At 60.2% G+C, this 18,130-nt stretch overlaps 2 protein-coding genes and 2 long non-coding RNA genes across 4 annotated transcripts; 2 read left to right on the top strand and 2 right to left on the bottom strand.

Annotated features, from left to right (window-relative positions):
* Nucleotides 1-102: 102 nt before the first annotated feature.
* On the bottom strand, nucleotides 103-2,958 carry PFN1 (profilin 1). The gene is made up of 3 exons (XM_070061276.2): nucleotides 2,663-2,958; nucleotides 1,051-1,243; nucleotides 103-455 (listed from the first exon to the last, which is right to left on the bottom strand). Exons 1-3 carry the CDS (start codon nucleotides 2,792-2,794, stop codon nucleotides 358-360), a joined length of 423 nt encoding a protein of 140 aa, XP_069917377.1. The 5' UTR covers nucleotides 2,795-2,958; the 3' UTR covers nucleotides 103-357.
* A 450-nt stretch (nucleotides 2,959-3,408) lies between these two features.
* LOC149121229 (uncharacterized) lies at nucleotides 3,409-5,550 on the top strand. The gene is made up of 2 exons (XR_016224253.1): nucleotides 3,409-4,394; nucleotides 5,336-5,550. It is a non-coding gene; the product is annotated as an uncharacterized LOC149121229 (long non-coding RNA).
* A 6,969-nt stretch (nucleotides 5,551-12,519) lies between these two features.
* Nucleotides 12,520-17,332, top strand: ENO3 (enolase 3). Its single transcript, NM_001082085.1, is given in 12 exon segments — nucleotides 12,520-12,563; nucleotides 13,103-13,189; nucleotides 13,448-13,543; nucleotides 13,656-13,714; nucleotides 13,841-13,910; nucleotides 14,252-14,385; nucleotides 15,538-15,760; nucleotides 15,846-16,043; nucleotides 16,195-16,396; nucleotides 16,804-16,912; nucleotides 17,037-17,095; nucleotides 17,180-17,332. Coding segments are annotated over 11 exon segments (1,305 nt in total). The 5' UTR covers nucleotides 12,520-12,563; nucleotides 13,103-13,104; the 3' UTR covers nucleotides 17,250-17,332.
* A 208-nt stretch (nucleotides 17,333-17,540) lies between these two features.
* Nucleotides 17,541-18,002, bottom strand: LOC138846194 (uncharacterized). The gene is made up of 2 exons (XR_011383638.2): nucleotides 17,873-18,002; nucleotides 17,541-17,759 (listed from the first exon to the last, which is right to left on the bottom strand). It is a non-coding gene; the product is annotated as an uncharacterized LOC138846194 (long non-coding RNA).
* Nucleotides 18,003-18,130: the final 128 nt, after the last annotated feature.

Raw genomic sequence — 18,130 nt, 5'->3', positions numbered from 1 at the left:
GTCTGGGGTTCCGGTGCTTCACCCTCTCCCCAAGCCCAGAGAAAGAGGCAAGACAGTGCCTATCCCTCATCCTAACACCCATGCTCAAAATCACACAGCACCTTGTTAGTAGAATCTTTTTTATTCAGAAAAAAAAAACCCCAAAAAACAAAAAATGTTTTCCAATCACACACAGGAGGGGTATGGGTAGGGGGAGGTATCTGTCCATCCAGCCCCGGCCCCCAGCCCATGTGGTTTTGGCAGCAATAAGGGATGTGGGATAATGGCCCAAAAAATAAAAATGGTGTATGTGTGTATTTGGGAAGGAGAGGGGTGCGAAAGCTGTGGGGAGCGGTGGAGGGGAAGGGGCAGACGAGGTCAGTACTGGGAACGCCGCAGGTGGGAGGCCATTTCATAGCATTTCTTGTTGATCAAACCGCCATGGACACCTTCTTTGCCCATCAGTAGGACTAGCGCTGGAGAAGAGAAAGGAGGCCAGGACCCAGGTGTCAGCCCACCCTGCCAGCTGTTCAGCAGCTGTCCAGCCCTGGAGGCTGTAACCCAACCTCACCCTCCCAACCCCCCACACACAGGCAGGCTGTCAGTCACCCTGAAACAATAGGGCTTTTCAAGGGAGGGGGTGTGCTTAAATGTTGGAGAGGAACAGACCCAAATTTAGGGGTCTGAGGCTCAGGCTGCAGGCTGTGTTCAAGCTACAAATGGCTGTGTATGAGCCTGCCACTTCATAAACTTTTTAAACGAAAGAACCCAAAAGGTGAAAGCTAAATGCTGGCTGAAGACCAACAATCTACACACTCTTACACACGGTTCTAGGTTCTAGTGTGAACAGCTCAAGAGAGGGAGGAACCTAAGAGGTACTGCAGTTCAACTTTGTATCCGATGAGGAACTGAGGCAGAACGGGTGGGGACTAACCAGTGTCCCAGCACACTGGGAGAACCCCGGTCTGACCCTTTCATGCAGGGGAACCACACAGAGAAAGAACCCACAGGACTAGCAGAAGGGGGGCACGCTAAGGATCTCAGAGCTAAAAGGAGTAAGACTCCACTCACTCTTGGCAGTCATGGTGACGGTGACGTTGAAGGTGGGTGCTCCGCCGGTGCTCTTGGTGCGAAGATCCATGGTGAATTCCCCGTCCTGTAGCAGCGAGTCCCGGATCACAGAACATTTCTGGCCCCCAAGTGTCAGCCCGTTCACGAAAAAACTTGACCGGTCTTTGCCAACCAGGACACCGACCTCAGCCGGCTGCAAGGGGGAACCAAGCACCCATTAAGTCAGTGCCCCAAGGTTCCCACCCTGTTGTGAGCCCACGTGCCCTCGACCCCTGTGGGAGCTGGAACCCGGGCTGGGGAAAGGATGAGGTGTTCTGTGCTTCCATCCCCTCAGTGAGACTCTCAGGAGGAACTCCAGCTGGTGCAGACAGATGGCCCTCAGACCCAGCCACCGGGACCAGGAGGAAGGGATGCCACGGTCCCCTGGAGGCTCAGAGCGCAGTGGCTGAATGCGGAGAGCAGACCCAGGGAATAAAAAGGGCCAGAAGGCGGCGAGCAGAGCGGGGAGCCTTTGGATGCTCAGAACTCTCCGTCAGGAAAAGCAGAAGCGGAGAGGGGAAGGGAGGGGGCGGGCGAGGCAGGAGAGGCAACTTTGCCCTTATTTGGTCAAAGGTTCTGCAGGAGTTGTTAGGGGCCCGGACGCCAGGGTCTCCCAGGAACCTAGAGTCGAGGCCTGGGTATCGCTGACCTGCGAGCCGGGAGCAGCCCCCGGGGGCTTTCTGGGGGAAAGTTGGGAAAGTTCTGAAGGGGGCTGGGGGCCAGACTCGCCAAGCGGCTCCCGGTTCTAGATACCCCAGGGAACCTTTCTCCCCCTCCCCCTTTACACCCCAAACCCCCATATCCGGTCCCCTCCCGCCCGGAAATCCCCTTCCCCCCCTTCTGAACTTCCGCTCCCCCTCCCCACTTCCGGGCAGTGTGGCCAGGGAGGTGGCGGTGGAGCCAGCAGTGGCCATCCCTCCTTCCCTCACTCACACTATCTGCGAAGTTCTCACAAAGTTCCCTCGCTCTAGGCCCGGCCGGATGGCGGGAAGGGCGGGCGAGGGGACTTCCGGGACTGGCCTCCCAGGAATGTGGAGCCCAACGTGCCGAGCTGGGGGGGGGGGGGGCGTGTGGCGGCCTCGCCCTCTCTAACGGAGTCGGGAGGGGCAGGGAGCCCACGGTGGACGGGCATGGGACCAAGGCCACGCGCCGGGGGCTCCCTGCCGCATGAGGGGGAACAATGGTGGGGGGGCGCGAGCTGGTGGCCGGAAGGGGGCCCGCGGGGGTCCCCAAGTCCCTCCTCAATCACAATCCTTGGTGAAAATTGCAGCGCGTGCCCGCCCCGCCCTGGACGAGGCGGAAGTGGGCCGCCGCGCCGGGCGGCGCGCCCCTCCCCGCCCTGTGCCCCGGATGTAACGCCCCGTCGCGGAAAGCGGGGCGGCGGGCGCAATGGTCGCCGCCGCCCGGGGTGTAGGACTTGGGCGGCCACGGAGGGACCTGTTCACGTGCAGCCGCCATTCGCGCCGGTCGCGGCCTCTCGCTGCCCTCCCTAGACCGCGCCCGCCCCCACCCAAGTCCCTGCCTCGGGATCCACGCCCGGCCGGTGCCCCGGATCGCGCAGGCCTCTCAGTACCGTAATGTTGACGAAGGTTTTCCCGGGGACGGCGGCCCAGACGGAGGGCGAGTCCTTGTAGCCTACGATGGCCGCGTCCTGACAGGTCCCGTCCGCCATGAGGTTGTCGATGTAGGCGTTCCACCCGGCCATGGCGCTGCTGCTGGGGCTGCTCTCGGCGCTGCTGCTGGGGCCGCGGGCTGGGCTCGGGCTGCCTCGGGCTGGCGGGCGGGGGGAGGCAGAGAGCTCGGGGCACGCGCTGCCGTCCGGACCGCGGCTCTGCTAGCTGTGCAGCAGCCCTCGCACCGCCACTTCCTGCTCCTCCCCCCCCCTAGATTTTTATTTGCAAAGGGCGGTAGGGGCGGGGCCTGCTCCCCATTCCCTCCCTGCCCCCCCCCGCCTTGCCTGCCCAGATACCGAACTTTGCAAATGCAATTTTAAAAATCCCTCCCCCTACTGCAAAATGTGCAGAGTTCGATGGAAAGCTATGTAAAAGGATGGGGCGGGGGGAGGCCGGTGTGATGGGGAGAGGTTAAGGTTAGGGCTCGCTCCGCGCTCGCATTTGCTAGAAGCCACACTTCGGTACCGGCCGAGGGAGTGAGCCCAGAGAAAAGGAAGGGAGGAAAAGAGAGGAGCAAGAGTCAGCAGGCCAGAAGCTGGGCGCAGCAAAGCGAGTGCGGGGAACCCGGGGTTAAACGGAACGACTCCTCCCTCCCCCACCTCCGCCGGAGGGAAGGGGCGGCGGGCGGCGGCGGCGGCGGCGGCGCGTGCGTCCGCGCCTGCGCCGGGCCGGGCGCGGGAGCGCGTGCGGCGGTTGGGGCCGGCGGCCGGTCTGCGTGGGCGCGCGCCCGGCCGGACCGCCTCGGACCCTTGTGGGGAGGCAGGCGCGCCGGGGTGGTGTCTCTCGCCCCGCGGCGTGCGGGCGACCGCCGCTCCCCTCCTAATTTTACTTTTTTCAAGCAATTAAGGAGGCATTTTGATGAGACGTCCCGGTCGTGGTCAGCGCCGCGGTCACCCACCGGGGGGCACTTTTGTCCCCAGCGTCTGGCCGGGCCGCGCCCCGCCTAGCGCGCATCCCTCCCCGGGGCAGCATCGCTTCGCTGGATCCGCCCCGGCCGGCCCAGGGCCTCACCCGGCGGCCTAGCCCCGGCCGGCTCCGGGCCAGCAGTGTGCCCCTGGTCCCGTTGTCGGGGCCCTCTCGGGGTGTTCCCCGCTCCCCCCATCACTTAGGTTGGCCAGCTCTGTCTGGGACAGGCTGCTGCTGACTTCAGGGACTTTAAACTCCGCTTGCTCGACCGCACCCAGAGCAAACAGTTTCCGAACCAGGTTTGGCTTAGGTTGCTCTTGAGAAACGCAGCTGCGAGCCTGAGTTATCTGAATGCTTGCGTGCTGCGTGGACTGCCTTGTAACTTTTAACTTCCTGGTTTAAAAATGTGTAAAAGCAAAGCAGAGCTGAAAATCGGGGCTCGACACGTGGGACGGGAGTCCAGTCCGCATGCGTAATACCCTGTGTGCCTTTCCTCCCCCAAGTCCGAGTGCCGCTTGGTTTTTCCGGTCTCTCGGCGGTCCCATTGGGCGCGTTGGCCCTTTGAGCCATGGGCTCCAGGTCCAGACGCGGCAGCGGTGACCACAGCTGGCCGGGCGGCCAGGCGCCACCCCCTAGGCTTTGAGGGCGGAAGAGTCCGCCCTTCGGCGGCGAAGGTGGCCGCTGCCGCCCACGCGGGCTCCCGGAGACCCGGGACCGTCGGAGCAGGTAAGAGTGCCCGGGGACTGAAGTCTGAGCGGCCGGCCCTTGCGGGCAGGCGGGGGACCCCCTTCCGCCCCGGGAAATCCTTTATTGGATTTCAGGCTAGGTCTGACCCTCAGAGGGAGGGAATGTTTTAGACGCTATGTGTGACTGTACAGCGGCTCCTGGGCGCACTAGTGGTCTGAGTGTGTTTACCCCCCGGGGCAAGCCAGGGTCTCAAGTGGGCCTGAAACAGCGGTTCTGTGGTGCTCCTCACATGGCTCTTAGGTGCGGAAAGGGAGTTAAGGACGCAGAGGCCCCTAAATTCCCGTGAGGGAGGTGGCGGGACAGGTCTGAGTGGTCTCCCATTGGAGGCACCGCCCCTCATTTGTCCTGCAGCCCTGCTCACAGGGAGGTCATAAGATGGGTGGGTCCTACTCTAAGGCCACTGTGCTGGACGGCGTGCTTAAAAACGTATTATTCCTGTTTTTAAGATTTATTTATTCACTTGAAAGGCAGTTACAGACAGAAATTTTCCATCTGCTGGTTCACCCCCCAAATGTCTCCAACAACCCGGGCTGGGCCAAGCCAAAGCAAGGAGCTTCTTCCAGGACTCCCACCTGGGTGCAGGGGCCCAGGGACTTGGGCTGTCCTCTGCTGCCTTCCCAGGCACAACAGTAGGGAGGTGGATTGGAAGTGGAGCAGCCGGGACCCGAACTGGCACCCACATGGGATGCTAGCACTGCTGGAGGTGGTTTAACCTGCTGCACCACAGTGCCAGCCCCCTTCAAAACTTCAAAAAGGGTTTTAGTGAGGATGACGCTAACCCGTGGTAGGCTCTGGACAACTGAATGTCCTTCTTTTAATGTTGGTTGGTGAGGCCAATGCTGTGGTATAGTGGGTTAAGCCTGTGGTGCGGGGGCATTCCATGTGGGCGCCAGTTTGAATCCCTGCTGCTCCTCTTCTAGTCCAGCTCCCAGCTGATGGCCTGATAAAGCAGTGGAAGATGGCCCAAGTGCTTGGACTGCTGCCACGTGGGAGACCCAGAAGAAGCTTCTGGCTTTGGATCCGCCCAGCTCCAGCCGTTACAGCCATTTGGGGAGTGAACCAGTGAATGGAAGATCTCTATCTCTTCCTCTGTCTGTAACTACCTCTCAATTAAATAAAGCTTTTTAAAAAAAAATCATGTTGGCTGGCCCCCCAGAAGATCATTCAGTGACGGACACCACGGACACTGGAGGTGAACACTCGGTGGGAACTCACTGGGAGAGGAGACTGTCATCGTCGTGGGTGTCAGGAAAAAGGGGCCCGAGCATGAAGCCCCCAGAGCAGGTTTACTCAGAATAAAGCCTGGGAGGGGAGCACGCAGAGAGCAAGCCCCTCCCTTACAGACTAGTGGTTTACACAGTACAGAGTGGCAGGAAGGGGGTTGGGGAGAGAGAGGGAGAGCTTGGGCTGGCGCGAAAGGTCCTTTGAGATGCTGAGCTGGGGGAGAACGCTCAGGCTGACAGCTGGACTGCTAGACAGTGATATGTCCAACAGCAGGGGCAGAGCAGGGCTGGTCAGGGCAGGCTGGGGCTGCATTAGCAGCGCAGAGAACTGGGAGCCTGCTTGTTGTGCAGGTGAGAGGTCAACATGGATCTAAGACTTTTTGGTCCTTGTTTCATCCGTGAGGGCGACCAGCGCCCAAACTGAGAAAACATTCTTCAAGGCACGACATGTACCCTGGGTGGCCATTAAATAAATCATGAGTTCCTCCACATCCCTGGGTGCCCTATGACATTCTCCAAGGACAGGATGTCCTCAGAAAACTCGGGGCCCATGGGGCCAGACCCCCTGACTCTGCGAGCAGCCTACCTGGAGACCCTGCCCTTCCTCTCTTTCATGCCGGGAGGATGAATATAAGACCTGGGAGAAAAAAGGCCCTGAAGCCAATCCAGGGGCCTTCCAGAGGGAAAATCCCGGGTCTGGGCTGAGGACAACCCGCCTGGTCTAGCCAGAAACCATGCACCCCTCATAGCTGACCTCGAGCCGGGAGCAGCCCCACACCCGGAGAGGCCAGGGTGGGATCAAAGAACTCATCACCCGCCTGTGAGTCTTGATTGAACGTGCGACTCAATGGCACATTCCGTTGTCCCCAGTTGAGCAGCCAGGAGGTGCGGGATACCAGGCAGTCTGGGACCTATGAGCCATAAACAGCCATGGTCACACCACACCGGCAGTTCCCAACCTGTACACCCCTTGGGGATTGGCTCCACGGAAGGCCCTTTGGTTCACCTGTCTAGATTCAAAAGATGCATTCTTCTCTACGAGTGGCCCCCGTCCACCAGCCACTGTTCGCTTTTGAATGGGAGGACACTGCCAAGGGCAGGAAAACACAGCTCACCTCGACAGGGCGGCCGCAGGGATTCAAAAATTCTCCCTCTCTGTGGAAGCCCTGGCGACAGACCTTGACAAACTTCCTGCAGACTCGCTAAGCCGCAGTTCCACAGTCTGCTGATGGCCTTCCGCTGGCCACACAGGCCGCTTGCGACCAGGAAGCACGGGCCCTCCCAGCGCTGCGAGAAGAGGCAGGCTCCAAAGTGTCCTGGAAAAAGGCCCAGGTAACTAGTCAAACTGTTCAATACCTGGGATTTGGGAGCTCGCCAGGAACACGAGCCCAGGGCAGTGTGCGGCATCCCCAAGGCCAAAGGCTGCACACACGGCCTTGAGCCCCTCGGGACAGCAGGCTACGGCGGCATCGGGGTCCCTGGGTTGTCGCTGGTTGCAAGGCCTCTCTACCAGCTCCTCGTGAGGACTGCATTCTTCCCTTTCTGTCCTCACAGAGGAACATCGTCAGGCCTTCGACACCCATAAGGCTGCCACGTAGACAGCCCCAGCCCTCGGCCTCCCAGATGTGACCAAGCCCTTCAACATTTCTGTACACGGGAGAGGTAAACAAGCACTAAGGGTTCTGACACAACACTGGGACCATGGCAAAGACGGTGGCCTACCTGTCCAAGCAGAGCGACCCAGTCGCCAGCGGCTGGCCATCTTGCCTCCGGTCTCCAGCTGCCTCTGTCCTCCCTGTGCTTGAGGCTGAAAAGCTGACTCTGGGACAGAGTCCACCTACACATTCCCCGTGCGGTGATGACCACCCTGAACCATACTGAGAGTGATTAGTCACACAGCTCAGCTCTGAGCCCGGCAGAGCCCATGTCCTGCCACCTCCTTACCAGAAGAGGAGGGACCCCTCCCACCCCATCGTGACTGCGAGGAGCCCCTGGACGAGGTCTCCTTGACCCGGGCAGACTTAACCGACCAGCCACCCCCCACCCAGCTCAGGAACTCTCCACAGACAGGAGCAGCCTGGCCCATGAAGGACAACAAGTGGCCAGGTACATGGTAGTGACGGCCACCACTCCAGTGGAAAGCAGGTCCGTCCCGGGGACCTGGTCCGCCCAGAGGGCTGAACTCTGGGCTCTAGTACAGGCCCTCCACTGAGCAAGGATGAGTCAGCATCCACACAGACTCGATATGCTTTTGCCACCTTACATGCCGGTGGGGTCATTTACAAGGGGAGGGGCCTTCTCAACGCAAGGGGCAAAGAAATCAGAAACAAAGAAGAAATTTTAAAGTTCCTTAAGGCCATGTGGGATCCCACGCAAGTAGCAGTTACACACTGCTGGGGCCACCAAGCTGGGACTGACCACATTTCTAAGGGCAACGCTGTGGCCGACCAGGAAGCAAAACAAGCCGCCATGACCCCGTGTGGTTCTGCAGCCTTAGAGCTCGCTGTACACGCAAAAGATCTAAAACACTTGGGCACTCCAGAAGAAAAGTGGGCCTGGTCAGAAGGTGGCACAAAAGAACCCCATGGATGTTGGGGGCTGGCCGAGGCATGCTGGGTCATGCCCTAACATCTAGCCCAAGCTTTAGGGCAACCATGTCACCAGTTAACATACCCGGGGAAGACTGCACTCATGGCCGCTCCGACCAAAGACTTCTTTGTGCGCTGCTTATCTGCCTTAAGTGCGGCTGTAAGCGGCCAATGCCACACTTGTGCCAAGTTCAACCCTAAAAACTCTAGGACTCCAACCCCAGGAGTCCAAAGGACATGGACATCCCCTTTGAGGATGCAGTCATTGATTTCACAGAGATTAAGCCCTGTCAAGGGCTCAGGTATCTCCTGGGAATGGTTTGTGCCTTCTCGGGGTGGGTCAAGGCTTTCCCCACTCAGACTGGACGAGCCTGTCCTACGTGATACGCTTCGCCAACATAGGCTTCTCCTGACAACTGGAAGCGACAATGGCCCTGCCTTCCTTGGCCACTGCAGTTGGAACCAAACAAACTTCCCACGGCCTGGAGACGGCAGAGCTCGAGAAAGGCCGAGAGAATGAAGCAGACTCTCAAAAACATGCTAGGCAAATTATGTTTTGAAACCAATTTGTCCTGGGTCAGCCTGCTTCCATTAGCGTTGCTCAGGGTCAGGTGGACCCCCGGGCCGCAGGGTACTCACCTTTTCAGATTCTCTATGGCCGGCCTCCACCCCTGCCCTGCCTCTTCAAGGGCAGTCTGCAGGGGCTGGGTGATAGCCATCCAGAAAAAAGCCTGCAGTCCCTGGGGAGGACTGTCCCACACACTCGCAAAACCGTCTTAGAACAAGCCGCAGTCGCCCTAGGCAGCACACTCACCCATACCAACCAGGTCCCCTTGCTTTGGTCAAAGATTGGGAAAAGGAGCCCCTTAAGCCCTTACGGCACGGACCATATTCTGTTGCGCTCGTTGTTCCCACTGCTCTTAAAATTGCAGGTTTGACCCCACACGCCACCTCAACATCGAACCCCGCCTGTCCAGGGACCCCGACAACCAACCACAAAAGTTACCCCCTCCAGAGGACCCGCCCACCGACACCCTGCTCTGTCCATACACCAGAGGCTGGTCAGTCTACACACATGGAAGCTTGAGGACTGCAGCCCTGCTCCAGGCGCAAACCCGAGAGCCTCTGGTCAACGCCCGGGGAAGCCTGGAGAACTCAACAAGGGACACCTGGGACCAGGGTCCCACCGTCACCCTGCTCCGTTGGTACGAACGGTAATATTGACCTTGCTGTTGTCCACAGATTCGGCCAAGGCAGCCCCAGAGACGTGGGGCAGGCCACAAAGAGTTGTTGTAGCCATGCCCTATGTGGGAACGCTGAGTCCATTAGGAGGAGTCTGGTTTCTTACAATAGAGTGCAGAGTCAGGTTACTCTCCAGGGCACGTGGGCTTTGAGCTATTCCTCTTTGAGGTGATAAACCCCATTGCCTCAGCCACCTGGTCTCAGGGTCAAGCATCCATTAGCCTCAATTTCAATGGGTGTGAACTCCTAGACCTCGCCAAAGATAGCAGCCCCCCCCCCGCTCTTACTTGGGGGGCCCCCATACCAATTACCGCCTGGCTGACACCTACCTACCTCTGCGGTGGGCCCACCCCTACTCAGGCCAATACATGCACCCGATATTGCGCTTCCGGATGGGGTTGCGAGCCCTGGGTTGTTAAGGCCCGGTACTCGTGGGTTCCTGTGTTGGACCCCAAAACCTCGGCTCAACACCCCTATTTCCTTGTGGTGGAATGGCGGGAGGCCACCTTCAAACTGCCAGCAGAATGAACTGTCAATCTCACCCTCACTGTCCTACGGCCCAGCCTGACCTGTGGGCCTCTGGAGTCACCCGCCAGTTGGGCCAGCACCACCCCAGGCCTAATAAGAACCCCATGGTGATTTTCAAAGTGAAATCGCGATTCCTTCCCCAGGTTGTGGTCAAGGACATCAAGCCACAGGCCACCCAGGAGGGGCCCGGTAACTAGAGAGAGACCATGGCTCAGCTCAGACTCCCAAGTGGTTAACTTTACCCATGCCGCCCTAAACCAGCCCAAGCCAACCTGGGGTAGGGACTGCTGGGCCTGTATGGCCCCAGGACCCTCACAGTACCTCGGGTTAGCTGTCAGTTCATCCATAGCCCCCTCCTTGGGACAGGGCTCCACCACCGACAGGATCCTGACAGCCCAGGTCCCTATCTTTGGCAAGTCCCCTATTCTATCCAGGTCTACCAGGGTCGCCCCCAGCCGCACTGCCCTGGCCTCCTTACACAGTCTTTCCTGTGCCTTGCCAGCTAGTCAGGCTCCTGTCCGAGCTCTCTCTGACCCCAGGGTCTCAGGCCCCCCTCCTATCCACATGGACCTAAATGCATTCTGGTTACTACAATTCCCCTGGCCTTGGGGCTTCCGGCCCCTGCCAGGGCTGCTGTGGGGGGCGCCAGCACGGGGCTGTCCCAGGCTCAACACTAGCCTCTGAGGGAACAGATCACCACCGACTCCGCGGACCTCAGTCTGCCCCCCCCCCCCAATACAGATTCCTTGGCCGCCGTGGTTCTGCAGACCCGCTGTCCACGGAGGCCTCTGCCTGTTTCTCCAAGAATGCCGTTTCTATTGCAGAGACTAGAACAACCTCAGGCCAGGCGAGAGGCTGTCCCCACCTTCCTGAGTTCCCCGGTAGACCGGCTCCCCTGGCCATCACCTTTCCCCGGAGTAGGTTTAGCTTAGGTTGCTCTTGCAAAACGCAGCTGCGTGCCTAAGAGTTCTCTGTGTGCTTGCGTGCTGCAGGAACTGCCTTGTTAACTGTAACTTCCTGGTTGGAAATGTATAAATGCAAAGGAGACCGAAACGTCGGGGCTCGACGCCCGTCAAGTCCGCATACGCAATAAACTGTGCCATTCCTCTCGCCTCTGTCCCTGTCCGTCCGTCACCCCGTGTCCGCCGAGGTCACCGGCCGCGAGCCAGGCCGAACTACTTTTTCAGGGCGGAAGAACACCGAAGCTCCAAGGCTGGAAACTTTTTCAAGGAGGGGAAAGTCCCTTCCACTCGGGCCGGTGGAGGCTCTGATCTTTTTTCAGCAAAAACCGAGGCGAAGCACAGCGGAAACCGGGCGGGCGGGCGAGCGAGTCGGCAGCCGCCGCTCGCGACCCCTCGCCGCTTCCGGCCGCTCGGGGCAGGCGCGCCGGGGTCGGGGTCCCCGCGCGGGAGCAGGCCCGAGCGCGCGCCCCCCGGGCCGCGTTCCTCGACAGCCGCGTGGCGGAGCCGCGGGCGGGGCCCGCCCTGGGGCACGTGGCGGCGATGCTCGCCCGACCTCTGGCCTGCCGCACCCCCCACCCCGGGCTGGAAAAATCCCGGAGGGAGCGGCCAGCGATAAGGGAGGAGGGCTCGTGCTGCCGGCCGGGATGAGTCACCTGGCGCGGGCCGCGCGGCGCCGGCGGCGGGGAGCTTCGGGTCGGGGGTTGCAGCCGCCGCCCCCCGCCCCTCGCCGACCCGGAGACCCCGTTCCCTCCCGTGCTGGAACAGGCCGCCGCTCTCAGAGGGCCGCCCATCCATTCATGCGTTCGCCTGCTGACCCAACGCCATTCATTGAGGCACTGGGGCCGCGCGCCAAAGCGCCCACGGGCGGACCCGCGGCTTCCACGGGGCGACATGGGCCGGCCCGGCGCTGCTGGCCGGCGCCGCGCCAGCGCACGGGGCGCTTCTAAATTCGTCCTCGGTCCCCTCCCTCACGCCCTCGCCGGCCGGGGGAGGGCGGGAGGAGGTGGAGGCGCGAGGGGCCGCTATGAGGATCCTGAGAGGTGAGACCCTCTCGCCTTCTGGGTGGGTGGGGCTTCAGTTTTAGACCTCCCCCACCCAGGGCTGAGCCCGGCCAAACGAGCTGAGCATGTGTGGATGTCAATCCCGCAGCCCCTCTTCCAGGCCCCCTCCTCAGCCCTGCAGGGCTCAGGTTTCTCATGGCCTTTTCTAAAGGGCACTGGTTCCTCTTTAACCTTTGCAAAAGGGGAGCAGGATCCCGGAAAGGGGAAAGACCCCCCAATGTGAAGTCCCTCCCCGGCTCCTCCCAAAGGCGTGGAATTAAAAAGCAGGGAGTTTTATTGGGGGACAGAGAGAAAGGGGGTGTGTTAATCCCTGACCTTTGTGAGGGGGGCAGGTGCCCTGGGCCAAAAGGCTTCTGCTTTAGGCTATAGTGGGCACCTGGCTGCCAGCCTGGTGTGCAGGGGGGAGGATGGAGAGAGGGCGGGGCTGGCCGGGGACAGGGTGGCCCGGGGATAAATGCCCAGGCTGAGAGGGGGGTGATCTGACACTGTCCCAGCTGCCACCTAGACTCAGAGCTCCATCCAAACTCCAGCGAAGACATCCCAGGTCTGGTGAACCTTGCAGCCCCCAGCCCGAGGGTGGTGCTGGCTTGGGAGATCTCAGCATGGTTTTTTTTCCCCCTCGGGGAGCTGGCGGGGCTGGAGAGTGTGCAGGGGACAGCAGGGATGGGTAGCCAAGGGGAGTTAGGTGCAGAATCTGGAGCCCGTGGAGATGTTGGGGAGCAGGGGAATGAGAGCCAGAAAGTATCTGAGGTCTAGAGAGCGGCTGGGGCATGGGTCAGCCACCAGTGGGGAGGAAGAAGGCACAAGGGCCGCTTAGGGGAAGGCCAGGGAGCGCGGAGAGGTGCAGTGGAATCCAAGAAGTTATAAAGGAGAGGTGCCTGTTCCTTAATGGCGGGAGGGTGGAACAGGAGCTGTCCCGAGTGGGGGAGGGGGCTGCGCCAGCCTCTTTGGTCTGTGACCTTTTTGAGGGGTATTTTTAGCTCCACCACCTGCCTTCTTGGGGTGGGTTAGACTCTTAAAGGGCAAGGGATTTCTGGTTCCTCGAGGGATCAACTGTCCACGCTCGCACCTCTTGTCCTGCAGCCATGGCCATGCAGAAAATCTTCGCCCGGGAAATCCTGGACTCCAGGGGCAACCCCACGGTGGAGGTGGACCTGCACACAGCCAAGGGTAACACGGGCCCGTGAACCGGTGTGCCTCACAAGACCCCAACCGCACCTGGCCACCGCCACCCCTCCCTGCTTCTGGGCCACATCCTCGCCTGTCTCTGCTCCCGCCACCCCTGCAGACTTCCTCCAGCCTGGCTTGGGGGAGCTGGGAGAGGCCGAGTCCTCTCTGCACTGTCTCCTGTCCTTGGGCACGGAGAGCGGACCGCAGCCCTTTGGGGGTGGGCGGGACTCCCGTGACCTCCTAACGCCTCCTGCCCAGGCCGATTCCGAGCAGCGGTGCCCAGCGGAGCTTCCACGGGGATCTATGAAGCTCTGGAGCTGAGAGATGGAGACAAATCCCGCTACCTGGGGAAAGGTGAGGACAGAGAGGTGCAGCAGGAGGCTGTGGGCATGGGCAGAGGCCTGGCACCCAAAGCTTTGGGAGAGTCGCGGTCCTTGGACTGAGGCCTGATTGAGCTGGGTTCTAGGTGTCCTGAAGGCTGTGGAACACATCAACAAGACCCTAGGCCCTGCTCTGCTGGAAAAGGCAAGTGGAGGAGCCTGCCCCACCCCGCACCCCCAGCGCCCCTGCTGCCTCCCCCCTGCAGCCCCTCTCCGCCTTCCCACACATGCCCTGACCCCTGCCCCACCCCCTGCCAATCTGCCCTTCCAGAAACTAAGCGTTGTGGATCAAGAAAAAGTGGACAAGTTTATGATTGAGCTGGATGGGACCGAGAATAAGTGTGAGTGCAGGGTCGGAGGCTGGGAGGGGAGGCACCGGTGTGGGGGGCGGGAGCCGGACCTGGCCAGCATGACTTCTGTGTCCCACTTTTCGGGGCACACCGTAGCTGGGTGGATTTGTATTCATCCCACAGGCATTTCCTGAGGCCTGCCCTCTGCCAGGCTTGCGTGGGGCTGTGGACGCAAATGTGCAACAGACACAGTCCCCGGGGTGGGGCCCCTGCAGCCAGGTCTCCGGGGAGAGATCTGTTAGAGCTGGGGACTCTTCCCGGGGTGGCTGGAGATCACCCCAATCCCTGCAAGAGACGTGCTCACCCTTTCTTCCCCACTTGCCTCCTTCCAGCCAAGTTTGGGGCCAATGCCATCCTGGGCGTGTCCTTGGCCGTGTGTAAGGCTGGAGCGGCAGAGAAGGGGGTCCCGCTCTACCGACACATCGCAGACCTCGCTGGGAACCATGACCTCGTGCTCCCAGTGCCTGTGAGTGCAGCTTCCCACTCCCAAGACCGAGCGCCCCCCCCCCCCCCAGTGAGGGGTGCTTAGGCAGCCCTTGGAAAATCCACCTTTCAGACTCAGCTCCAAAGAAGTGGTTTCCTGAAACCGAATCTCCCCACCCCTCCCTCTTTCCCACAATCCAAACCTTCCCTTCCCTTGCCATGCAACCCGGTTCCTTCACATTCCAATCCCAGCCTTGCTAACTCTGACCTCATTCCACCCCTGCACCCCATCCCCCAAGTGAGTGCGCCAGCTTCTTTGACATGGATCTTGACATTTCTCTATATCTCCTTTAAAAAGAAATCGTTTTTATTTATTTGAAAGGCAGAGTGTCAGAGAGAGAGTTTCCATCCACTTGTTCACTCCCCTAATGGCTGCAACAGCTAACGCTGGGCCAGGCTGAAACCATGAGCCAAGAACTCCATCCAGGTCTCCCACACACAGGTCAGGGGCCCACGCACTTGGGCCATCTTCCGATGCCTTCCCAGGCCCATTAGCAGGGAACTGGATGGGAAGTGGAGCAGCCAGGACTCGAACCCACACCTTCCCGTGGGTTCCTTATTATTAAACTAATAATAAGGAGTTTAATAAGTTTAATAAGGAGTCCTTATTAAACTAATGACCTTAGTGGGGACCCCTTGAACCTGGCTTACTAGGAGGACTGTACCAGAGCATGGATGCCAGACAGACTGCCTGTTTCTTAGAGCCGTCTCAGGAAGGTTGTGTAACCTCTCTCTGTCTGTTTCCTTGTGGGAAAATGAGGAGTAGGAACAGTACCCGGCTGAGTGATGTTTTGAGCCGGAAATGAGCCAGTGGATGTAGAGCACTTAAAACACTGCCATAAAGTGCTGGCTGTCTCACTCACCAGGCGCATGCTAGGAGCTTCATATTCTGTTTCACTAATGCTATTATTTTACAATTTTTAAAAACATCTTTGTCACTTTTTTCCCACTAATTTTCAGCGACAGATTCTGCAGGGAGGTTATTTACTTCCTCCTTTTTTCTAGAAGTGAGGGAAGAGGCTCTGGGGAGCAAAGTTACTCACGGTAGACCACTTAGCCAGCAAGCCGGAGGCCGGGATTCCACCTCCGCCCCTCCCCCAGCCCTGGCTCAAGCCTCCGCCCCTCCCCTCCTCAGGCCTTCAACGTGATCAACGGGGGCTCCCACGCAGGCAACAAGCTGGCCATGCAGGAGTTCATGATCCTGCCCGTGGGGGCCAGCTCCTTCAGGGAGGCCATGCGCATCGGCGCCGAGGTCTACCACCACCTCAAGGGGGTCATCAAGGCCAAGTACGGGAAGGACGCCACCAATGTGGGGGACGAGGGTGGCTTCGCGCCCAACATCCTGGAGAACAATGAGGGTCAGTGCCGAGCACCCTGGGCCAGACCTCTGGGTCCCCACGGGGAGGAGCCTGAGTCTCAGGTGCTCTCGTGCCCCTCCCGCAGCCCTGGAGCTGCTGAAGACCGCCATCCAGGCGGCCGGCTACCCAGACAAGGTGGTGATCGGCATGGACGTGGCGGCCTCCGAGTTCCACCGCAACGGGAAGTACGACCTGGACTTCAAGTCGCCGGATGATCCCGCGCGGCACATCACTGGGCAGAAGCTTGGGGAGCTGTACAAGAGCTTCATCAAGAACTACCCTGGTGAGGCTCGCGGGTGTTGCAGCATCGCGCCCCCACCCTCTGCCAGTCCCGGCTCTGCCACCTGTTCTGGTCCTTCCCTTCCTCAGCCCCACAGCCATCCCCACCCGAACGCTTCTGACCTGACCCTGAGTCCGCTCCCAACCCCAACCAGTGGTCTCCATCGAGGACCCCTTTGACCAGGATGACTGGGCCACCTGGACTTCATTCCTTTCGGGGGTGGACATCCAGATCGTGGGGGATGACCTCACAGTCACTAACCCCAAGAGGATCGCCCAGGCCGTGGAGAAGAAGGCCTGCAACTGCCTGCTGCTGAAGGTCAACCAGATCGGCTCAGTGACGGAATCCATCCAGGCGTGAGTGCCGCCGCCCCGGGCCGGCTCCCCGCGCCTCCCGCCGCCCTGGGCCGGCTCCCCGCGCCTCCCGCACCTCCCACCATTCCAGGCCAGCTCCCCGCGACTCCTGCTGCTCACCCACTGCAGCTCTGCCTCGCTCCTGGCACCTGACCTGGCTTTCACTAGTCCCTTGGCCTGACTCAGGCCGTCCAGAGCCCATGCCTTTTCTCTGCCATTCTTCCCACCAGCATCTCAGAGGCCCAAACTGAAGATAAAAAAAATCTCATCTCCCACTTCCCAAAGAACTTAGGCACTGCCTTCCCTGAAAAGTGCCCTCTTATGCAGAAGAGAAAGGAGAAGGCCCACCCAGCCCCTGGTTTGCCCACTAAGGAGGGCCCACAAGGCCTCATCAAACGTTCTCTCCCTAGTTGCAAACTGGCCCAGTCTAACGGCTGGGGGGTGATGGTGAGCCACCGCTCCGGGGAGACGGAGGACACCTTCATCGCCGACCTCGTGGTGGGGCTCTGCACGGGACAGGTACTGCACCATCCCTCTCCTGGGGGACGTCGGCTTGGGATCCCAGCCTTTGTCCCAAGTGCAATTTGACTGACAGGCCGCCCCTGGGGCCAAGCCTAACCCTCCAAATCTCTTCCCTTCTTAGATCAAGACTGGCGCCCCCTGCCGCTCGGAGCGGCTGGCCAAGTACAACCAACTCATGAGGTATGTGGGAGCAGGGAGACTTGGGTACTGGGGAGCTGAGTGCCCCGGGCTGGAAGATGGCAGCTCTGACTCTGTCCACTCTAGGATCGAGGAGGCTCTTGGGGACAAGGCTGTCTTCGCTGGACGCAAGTTCCGTAACCCGAAGGCCAAGTGAGAAGCAGGAGGCCCTGGGACTCCACTGGACACACCCTGGCCTTTGAGCCTTTTCCCCTGAAATAAACACTGGTGCCAGTCACGACAGTGGTGTGCTCCTTCGTGGGAGGGAGGGAAGAGATGCTGGTGTCTGGGCTGTGACAGACAGAAGGTGGCAGGTGGGGGCAGGCACAGTCGGCAGAGAGCAGACATGTAACCTGCTGGGCTGAGGAAGCTGCGTGGAGCGACAACAGAGGAGTTCACACTTTGGAAGGAGATTGGGGGAAGCAGGTGCCACATGTGAAATGAAGCTGAAGAGGTGCAGGGTGGGGCACTGAGGGTCCCGTCATGACCAGGAGCTGGGGCACTGTGTGTGGTCAGGGCCAGCGCGTGCCGAGTGCTCTGCGAGTGATGACGAGGGCAGTGACCCCTCCAGGGAGCTCACGAGGGGCTGCAGCTGCTCTAAGTACCTGCCGTCCATGACCTGTGGAATCACACAGCGGCAGCTCTCCTCATTTTGCAGGCGAGGGAACTAAGGCATAGAAGGTGAAAAAATGTCTTACCCAAGGTAGCAGAGTTAGCAACCGGCAGAGCCAGGACTCAAAGCCAAGTCATTTGGCTCTGGCAACTGTGTTCTTAAAATACCTATCTGAGGCAGCTGCTTGGCCTAGCAGTAAGACGCTGCTCGGAATGCCTGCGTCCCGCACTGGAGTGCCAGGTTCAAGCCCTGGCTCCGCTCCGACTCCAGCTTCCTGCTGATGTGCACTCTGGGAGCCAGCAGGTGGTAGCTCAAGTACTTGGGTCCCGGCCACACGCACTGGAGACATGGGTTGGGTTTCAGGCTCCTGGCTTCAGCCTGGCCCAGCCCTGGCTACTACAGGCATTTGGGGAAATGAACCAGCA

Source organism: Oryctolagus cuniculus, chromosome 17, assembly GCF_051225735.1.
Source record: "Oryctolagus cuniculus isolate XC-2025 breed Fujian yellow rabbit chromosome 17, ASM5122573v1, whole genome shotgun sequence".
NCBI lineage: Eukaryota > Metazoa > Chordata > Mammalia > Lagomorpha > Leporidae > Oryctolagus > Oryctolagus cuniculus.
Note: the sequence above shows the minus strand (reverse complement) of the source record. Positions and strands in the feature narration are given on the sequence as shown.

Coding starts and splice junctions, on each gene's coding strand:
- PFN1 (XM_070061276.2), bottom strand. CDS start 2,794: ATGGCCGGGTGGAACGCCTACATCGACAACCTCATGGCGGACGGGACC. Junction 1,244..2,662: donor AAACCTTCGTCAACATTACG/GTACTGAGAGGC, acceptor TCCCCCTTGCAG/CCGGCTGAGGTCGGTGTCCT. Junction 456..1,050: donor CGTCACCATGACTGCCAAGA/GTGAGTGGAGTC, acceptor TCTCTTCTCCAG/CGCTAGTCCTACTGATGGGC.